Below are 9,565 nucleotides of genomic sequence, written 5' to 3' on the forward strand. Positions count from 1 at the left end.
ACCTGTCTCAGCCCTCCACCTGTCTCACATCTCCTCTTGTCTCACCTCTCCTCTTGTCTCACCTCTCCACCTGTCTCACCTCTCCTCCTGTCTCACCTCTCCACCTGTCTCACATCTCCACCTGTCTCACCCCTCCTCTTGTCTCACCTCTCCACCTGTCTCACCTCTCCACCTGTCTCACCTCTCCCAGGTCCAGTATGAAACTGTCTCCATGGTTGAAACTGTCCCAGCTGACAGGAACCTCTGTTGCCCTGACGACGCGTCGACCTTTGACGTGCAGCAACCTCTGGACCTCGACGTCATTGGTCACCACGTGTTGGAACCCTGAGGCCACGCCCCCTTTCTGTGTGAGAGGAAGTGATGTCATCACAGGAAATGGATCTTTACTGCAGTACAAGTAGTACGCTCAATTTATAGTGTGTGTATGCATATATATATATATACACAGTGTGTGTGTGTATATATACATATACACACACACACAGTATATATATATATATATACATATATACTGTATAAATACATATGTATTATATACAGTATAAATACAGTATATATATATATATATACACTGCAGTAGTACTACTACATAGTACTGCTACAGTAGTACTGGTAGTACTACTCCTGTAGTTACCATGTACTTCAGTCCGGTTTTGAAGTATCCGGTGAAGGTACTGGACTCGTGTCCCTGGACTTCGCGGTACTGGACCGGTGCACCATGAAGGAAATCGTCCATCTGCACTGTAAATATGGTCGCCGCCCCGCTCTCATCCTGAGAGCACTCTGAACCTGCAAGACAACCGACCAATCAGAGAGCAGAACCAGAGTCACACCACAATCAGCTACTGAGGCTACTACCAACTACTACTTTAGTACCAGTACTACTATAGTACTATATAGTAGACCGTGATGTGTGGAGTCCCTCAGGGTTCAACCCCGGGGCCACTTCACTTCCTCATTCATTCTCTCTAGTACTAGTACTACTGTACTGCTGTACACGCTCAGCAGTACATGATGTACTGTAGTATTAGTACCTAGCCAGTAGTGCAGGTTGTACTGCAGGTGTAGTAGTATTAGTACATGATATATTGTAGTATTAGTACATGATGTATTGTAGTATTAGTACATGATGTATTGTAGTATTAGTACATGATGTATTGTAGTATTAGTACATGATGTATTGTAGTATTAGTACATGATATATTGTATTAGTACATGATGTACTGTAGTATTAGTAAATGATGTATTGTAGTATTAGTACATGATATATTGTAGTATTAGTACATGATGTATTGTAGTATTAGTACATGATATATTGTAGTATTAGTACATGATGTATTGTAGTATTAGTACATGATGTATTGTAGTATTAGTACATGATGTATTGTAGTATTAGTACATGATATATTGTAGTATTAGTACATGATGTATTGTAGTATTAGTACATGATATATTGTAGTATTAGTACATGATGTATTGTAGTATTAGTACATGATATATTGTAGTATTAGTACATGATATATTGTAGTATTAGTACATGATGTATTGTAGTATTAGTACATGATGTATTGTAGTATTAGTACATGATATATTGTAGTATTAGTACATGATATATTGTAGTATTAGTACCTAGCCAGTAGTGCAGGTCGTACTGCATGTCTCCTCGGCGGTTCTCGGTGCTGTGGAGAACCAGGTACGCGTCTCCAGAGTAGAACCCTCCTCGCAGACTCTGAGGAACCGGAACCAGCTCCATCTTCTCCACTCGCCACACCTGAAGCCCCGCCCTCTTACCCGCACCCTCAAACTCTGGATGGAACACCATGATGTCACCTGCAGGGGGCGGAGCCACACAACACCTGAACACCTCGGGGACATTCAGTCTCTGAGAAGTGAAGTCTTAAACCTGCATCCTGTCTACCAGCCAGCAGGGGGCGCCTCCTCTGGGTCTAGAGAAGTCTCTGAGAAAATAAGCCTACTCGATTTATTACCTCAGGAAACATTATAAACATGTCTCAAAAAGAAACCAAGAGGGAGACGGCCAGAAACCACGAGGGAGACGGCCAGAAACCAAGAGGGAGACGGCCAGAAACCAAGAGGGAGACGGCCAGAAACCACGAAGGAGACGGCCAGAAACCAAGAGGGAGACGGCCAGAAACCACGAGGGAGACGGCCAGAAACCACGAAGGAGACGGCCAGTAACCACGAAGGAGACGGCCAGAAACCAAGAGGGAGACGGCCAGAAACCACGAAGGAGACGGCCAGAAACCAAGAGGGAGACGGCCAGAAACCACGAGGGAGACGGCCAGAAACCACGAGGGAGACGGCCAGAAACCACGAGGGAGACGGCCAGTAACCACGAGGGAGACGGCCAGAAACCAAGAGGGAGACGGCCAGAAACCACGAGGGAGACGGCCAGAAACCACGAGGGAGACGGCCAGAAATCACGAGGGAGACGGCCAGAAACCAAGAGGGAGACGGCCAGTAACCACGAGGGAGACGGCCAGAAACCAAGAGGGAGACGGCCAGAAACCACGAGGGAGACGGCCAGAAACCACGAGGGAGACGGCCAGAAACCACGAGGGAGACGGCCAGAAACCAAGAGGGAGACGGCCAGAAACCACGAGGGAGACGGCCAGAAACCACGAGGGAGACGGCCAGAAACCACGAGGGAGACGGCCAGTAACCACGAGGGAGACGGCCAGAAACCAAGAGGGAGACGGCCAGAAACCAAGAGGGAGACGGCCAGTAACCACGAGGGAGACGGCCAGAAACCAAGAGGGAGACGGCCAGAAACCACGAGGGAGACGGCCAGAAACCAAGAGGGAGACGGCCAGAAACCAAGAGGGAGACGGCCAGAAACCACGAAGGAGACGGCCAGTAACCACGAAGGAGACGGCCAGAAACCAAGAGGGAGACGGCCAGAAACCACGAAGGAGACGGCCAGAAACCAAGAGGGAGACGGCCAGAAACCACGAGGGAGACGGCCAGAAACCACGAGGGAGACGGCCAGAAACCACGAGGGAGACGGCCAGTAACCACGAGGGAGACGGCCAGAAACCAAGAGGGAGACGGCCAGAAACCACGAGGGAGACGGCCAGAAACCACGAGGGAGACGGCCAGAAATCACGAGGGAGACGGCCAGAAACCAAGAGGGAGACGGCCAGTAACCACGAGGGAGACGGCCAGAAACCAAGAGGGAGACGGCCAGAAACCACGAGGGAGACGGCCAGAAACCACGAGGGAGACGGCCAGAAACCACGAGGGAGACGGCCAGAAACCAAGAGGGAGACGGCCAGAAACCAAGAGGGAGACGGCCAGAAACCAAGAGGGAGACGGCCAGAAACCAAGAGGGAGACGGCCAGTAACCACGAGGGAGACGGCCAGAAACCAAGAGGGAGACGGCCAGAAACCAAGAGGGAGACGGCCAGAAACCACGAGGGAGACGGCCAGAAACCACGAGGGAGACGAGGGAGACGGCCAGAAACCAAGATGGAGACGGCCAGAAACCACGAGGGAGACGGCCAGAAACCACGAGGGAGACGGCCAGAAACCAAGAGGGAGACGGCCAGAAACCAAGATGGAGACGGCCAGAAACCACGAGGGAGACGGCCAGAAACCAAGAGGGAGACGGCCAGAAACCACGAGGGAGACGGCCAGAAACCACGAGGGAGACGGCCAGTAACCACGAGGGAGACGGCCAGAAACCAAGATGGAGACGGCCAGAAACCACGAGGGAGACGGCCAGAAACCACGAGGGAGACGGCCAGAAACCAAGAGGGAGACGGCCAGAAACCAAGAGGGAGACGGCCAGAAACCACGAGGGAGACGGCCAGAAACCACGAGGGAGACGGCCAGAAACCACGAGGGAGACGGCCAGAAACCACGAGGGAGACGGCCAGAAACCACGATGGAGACGACCAAAAAACCAAGATGGAGACGGCCAGAAACCAAGATGGACACGGGCAGAAACCAAGATGGAGACGGCCAGAAACCAAGATGGAGACGGGCAGAAACCAAGATGGTGACGACTAAAAACAAAATGGCGACGACCAAAAACCAAGATGGAGACGACCAAAAACCAAGATGGAGACGGCCAGAAACCAAGATGGAGACGACCAAAAACCAAGATGGAGACGACCAGAAACCAAGAGGGAGACGGCCAGAAACCACGAGGGAGACGGCCAGAAACCACGAGGGAGACGGCCAGAAACCACGAGGGAGACGGCCAGAAACCACGAGGGAGACGGCCAGAAACCACGAGGGAGACGGCCAGAAACCAAGATGGAGACGGTCAAAAAAACAAGATGGCGACGACTAAAAACCAGTATGGAGACGGTCAAAAACCAAGATGGAGACGGCCAGAAACCAAGATGGAGACGACCAAAAAACCAAGATGGAGACGGCCAGAAACCAAGATGGACACGGGCAGAAACCAAGATGGAGACGGCCAGAAACCAAGATGGAGACGGGCAGAAACCAAGATGGTGACGACTAAAAACAAAATGGCGACGACCAAAAACCAAGATGGAGACGACCAAAAACCAAGATGGAGACGGCCAGAAACCAAGATGGAGACGACCAAAAACCAAGATGGAGACGACCAGAAACCAAGATGGAGACAACTAAAAACCAAGATGGAGACGACCAAAAAACCAAGATGGAGACGGCCAGAAACCAAGATGGAGACGACCAAAAACCAAGATGGAGACGGCCAGAAACCAAGATGGAGACGGGCAGAAACCAAGATGGTGACGACTAAAAACCAAGATGGTGACGACCAAAAACCAAGATGGAGACAGCCAAAATCCAAGATGGAGACGGTCAGAAACCAAGATGGTGACGACCAAAAACCAAGATGGCGACAACTAAAAACCAAGATTGCGACAACTAAAAACCAAGATGGAGACGACTAAAAACCAAGATGGTGACGGTCAAAAAACCAAGATGGCGACGACTAAAAACAAAATGGCGACAACTAAAAACCAAGATGGAGACGACTAAAAACCAAGATGGTGACGGTCAAAAAACCAAAATGGCGACAACTAAAAACCAAGATGGAGACGACTAAAAACCAAGATGGTGACGGTCAAAAACCAAGATGGAGACGACCAAAAAACCAAGATGGAGACGGCCAGAAACCAAGATGGACACGGGCAGAAACCAAGATGGAGACGGCCAGAAACCAAGATGGAGACGGGCAGAAACCAAGATGGAGACGGCCAGAAACCAAGATGGAGACGGGCAGAAACCAAGATGGTGACGACTAAAAACCAAGATGGTGACGACCAAAAACCAAGATGGAGACAGCCAAAAACCAAGATGGAGACGGCCAGAAACCAAGATGGTGACGACCAAAAACCAAGATGGCGACGACTAAAAACCAAGATGGTGACGACTAAAAACAAAATGGCGACGACTAAAAAACTAAATGCTGACGGCCAAAAACCAAGATGGCGACGACTAAAGACAAAATGGCGATGACTAAAAACCAAGATGGTGACTGTCAAAAACCAAGATGGTGACGACCAAAAACCAAGATGGTGACGACTAAAAACAAAATGGCGACGACCAAAAACCAAGATGGAGACGACCAAAAACCAAGATGGAGACGGCCAGAAACCAAGATGGAGACGACCAAAAACCAAGATGGAGACGACCAGAAACCAAGATGGAGACAACTAAAAACCAAGATGGAGACGACCAAAAAACCAAGATGGAGACGACCAAAAACCAAGATGGAGACGGCCAGAAACCAAGATGGAGACGGGCAGAAACCAAGATGGTGACGACTAAAAACCAAGATGGTGACGACCAAAAACCAAGATGGAGACAGCCAAAAACCAAGATGGAGACGGCCAGAAACCAAGATGGTGACGACCAAAAACCAAGATGGCGACAACTAAAAACTAAGATGGCGACAACTAAAAACCAAGATGGAGACGACTAAAAACCAAGATGGTGACGGTCAAAAAACCAAGATGGCGACGACTAAAAACAAAATGGCGACAACTAAAAACCAAGATGGAGACGACTAAAAACCAAGATGGTGACGGTCAAAAAACCAAGATGGCGACGACTAAAAACAAAATGGCGACGACTAAAAAACAAAATGGCCACAGACAAAAACCAAGATGGTGACGGTCAAAAAACCAAGATGGCGACGACTAAAAACAAAATGGCGACGACTAAAAAACAAAATGGCCACAGACAAAAACCAAGATGGTGACGGTCAAAAAAACAAGATGGCGACGACTAAAAAACCAAGATGGAGACAGCCAAAAACCAAGATGGAGACAGCCAAAAACCAAGATGGTGACGGTCAAAAACCAAGATGGCGACAACCAAAAACCAAGATGGCGACAACTAAAAACCAAGATGGTGACGACCAAAAACCAAGATGGAGACGACCAAAAACCAAGATGGAGACGACCAAAAACCAAGATGGAGACGGCCAGAAACCAAGATGGAGACGACCAAAAACCAAGATGGAGACGACCAGAAACCAAGATGGAGACAACTAAAAACCAAGATGGAGACGGCCAGAAACCAAGATGGAGACAACTAAAAACCAAGATGGAGACGGCCAGAAACCAAGATGGTGACGACCAAAAACCAAGATGGCGACAACTAAAAACCAAGATGGCGACAACTAAAAACCAAGATGGAGACGACTAAAAACAAAATGGCGACGACTAAAAAACAAAATGGCCACAGACAAAAACCAAGATGGTGACGGTCAAAAAACCAAGATGGCGACGACTAAAAACAAAATGGCGACGACTAAAAAACAAAATGGCCACAGACAAAAACCAAGATGGTGACGGTCAAAAAACCAAGATGGTGACGACTAAAAACAAAATGGCGACGACTAAAAAACAAAATGGCCACGACTAAAAACCAAGATGGAGACGGTCAAAAACCAAGATGGCGACAACTAAAAACCAAGATGGAGACGACTAAAAACCAAGATGGTGACGGTCAAAAAACCAAGATGGCGACGACTAAAAACAAAATGGCGACGACTAAAAAACAAAATGGCCACAGACAAAAACCAAGATGGTGACGGTCAAAAAACCAAGATGGCGACGACTAAAAACAAAATGGCGACGACTAAAAAACAAAATGGCCACAGACAAAAACCAAGATGGTGACGGTCAAAAAAAGAAGATGGCGACGACTAAAAAACCAAGATGGAGACGACTAAAAACCAAGATGGAGACGACTAAAAACAAAATGGCGACGACTAAAAAACAAAATGGCCACAGACAAAAACCAAGATGGTGACGGTCAAAAAAAGAAGATGGCGACAACTAAAAACCAAGATGGAGACGGTCAAAAACCAAGATGGAGACGACTAGAATGGTGAACTTGAGGCTTCAAAGCGTCAGTCCACAACCCAATGAGTGATGTCAGGGTGACAACGTCCACTTCCTCTAGACGGCCTCTGGCCTCCCCTGAGGGCGGGGCCTACTCTGAGGGCGTGGCCTCCCCTGAGGGCGTGGCCTACTCTGAGGGCGTGGCCTACTCTGAGGGCGGGGCCTCCCCTGAGGGCGGGGCCTACTCTGAGGGCGTGGCCTACTCTGAGGGGCGGGGCCTCCCCATAGGGCGTGGCCTCCCCTGAGGGCGTGGTCTACTCTGGGGGCGTGGCCTCCCCTGAGGGCGGGGCCTACTCTGAGGGCGTGGCCTACTCTGGGGGCGTGGCCTCCCCTGAGGGCGTGGCCTACTCTCTAGTGGAGTTAAACTGTCAGTCAAATCTAAATGTGGACTTTTTATTTTCATTTTGTTTTATTGTTTTGTTTTCCCAGTTTGTTTGTGTTTATTATTAACTGAGTGAAATACATCAGTCTCTCTTTAGTGGAGGAAACCGCGAGTTTACTGTCGGCTTCATCTTCCATAGAGCAGAGTGACTCATCTTCATCTTCCATAGAGCAGAGTGACTCATCTTCATCTTCCATAGAGCAGAGTGACTCATCTTCATCTTCCATAGAGCAGAGTGACTCATCTTCTCCAACACTAAACAAAAGACCATCACCTGTCTGTCAGACAGCTGATGGTCTCACCTCTCAACCCTCTAAACGGAACAATGAACTGAATGTTGATTTAAATCTGACAGGAAACCAACATGATCTAGTTCCTGAACACACCGTGATGATGATGACGATGAAGAAGAAGAAGAAGAAGAAGAGCAGTTCCTTCCTGTTTCTGGAGCTCAGACAGAATTAGGTCAGAGAACCACAGCTGGTCCTCTGGTTTAATGATGAGTTAAAGACATAAAGACAGACTGATGTCAGACATAAAGACAGACTGATGTGAGACAGAGAGACAGACTGATGTGAGACATAAAGACAGACTGATGTGAGACATAAAGACAGACTGATGTGAGACATAAAGACAGACTGATGTGAGACATAAAGACAGACTGATGTGAGACATAAAGACAGACTGATGTGAGACAGAGAGACAGACTGATGTGAGACATAAAGACAGACTGATGTGAGACATAAAGACAGACTGATGTGAGACATAAAGACAGACTGATGTGAGACATAAAGACAGACTGATGTGAGACATAAAGACAGACTGATGTGAGACAGAGAGACAGACTGATGTGAGACATAAAGACAGACTGATGTGAGACAGAGAGACAGACTGATGTGAGACAGAGAGACAGACTGATGTGAGACATAAAGACAGACTGATGTGAGACATAAAGACAGACTGATGTGAGACAGAGAGACAGACTGATGTGAGACATAAAGACAGACTGATGTGAGACATAAAGACAGACTGATGTGAGACAGAGAGACAGAGTGATGTGAGACAGAGAGACAGACTGATGTGAGACATAAAGACAGACTGATGTGAGACAGAGAGACAGACTGATGTGAGACATAAAGACAGACTGATGTGAGACAGAGAGACAGACTGATGTCAGACAGAGAGACAGAGTTAACTCACCTTCAGGCAGTAGTTCAGCTGGATGTGAGGTGATGCGATGTGAACTTGTTGCACACGGCTGAGTCACTGACGGAGTGTGTGGGGGGGGGGAGGGGCTGCAGGTAACTCTACCTGTCCAACACCTCCACCCCCATCCTGACACACCCAGCTGATCCACCACCAGGCTGAAACTGTGAAACCTGAAACCTGTTCAACAAATAACAGTCATGTTCAGCAGCAGCAGGACTGTGTGTACCTCTATCTAGATATACTGTGTGTGTGTGTGTGTGTGTGTGTGTGTGTGTGTGTGTATACAGGGTGAACACACATGTTTTATTTCCCATTTCAACAGTCGATGATGTCACTGATAAATCTTCTTCCTGTAGTTTTGTCTCTTCTTCTGATGACGTCCTCGGTGTTGCCTTCAGGTACCTCACAGCTGTCTGGAATAACGATATCTCTTCTGTGTTTGAAAGGTTTGGAACGAAGAGACGGACAGATGGACAGATAAACCAGTGTCCAGATGTTCACCTGTGTACAGATGTTCACTTATTAAAGAGCTGATACAGGATCAGTGGTTAGCAGTGGTGGAAAGTAACTAAGTACATTTACTCTATTACTTTACAAA

The 9,565-nt window shown here is 48.1% G+C and overlaps 1 protein-coding gene across 2 annotated transcripts in view; it reads right to left on the reverse strand.

Moving 5' to 3' along the window:
- Window positions 1-9,245, reverse strand: part of LOC141770064 (gelsolin-like) — a 19,146-nt gene extending 9,901 nt beyond the window's left edge. The window contains exons 1-4 of one of the 2 annotated variants that reach the window (XM_074639705.1): window positions 8,959-9,245; window positions 1,630-1,830; window positions 635-789; window positions 182-343 (exon numbers count right to left, since the gene is read on the reverse strand). In XM_074639705.1, the coding sequence (XP_074495806.1) occupies window positions 182-343; window positions 635-789; window positions 1,630-1,822 (510 nt within the window). In that variant the 5' untranslated portion in view covers window positions 1,823-1,830; window positions 8,959-9,245. Of the gene's footprint in view, window positions 1-181; window positions 344-634; window positions 790-1,034; window positions 1,046-1,629; window positions 1,831-8,958 lie in introns of those variants that run through there. The other variant, XM_074639706.1, reaches the window with a different exon arrangement.
- Window positions 9,246-9,565: the final 320 nt, after the last annotated feature.

Source organism: Sebastes fasciatus, chromosome 6 (assembly GCF_043250625.1).
Source record: "Sebastes fasciatus isolate fSebFas1 chromosome 6, fSebFas1.pri, whole genome shotgun sequence".
NCBI classification, from domain to species: Eukaryota; Metazoa; Chordata; class Actinopteri; order Perciformes; family Sebastidae; genus Sebastes; species Sebastes fasciatus.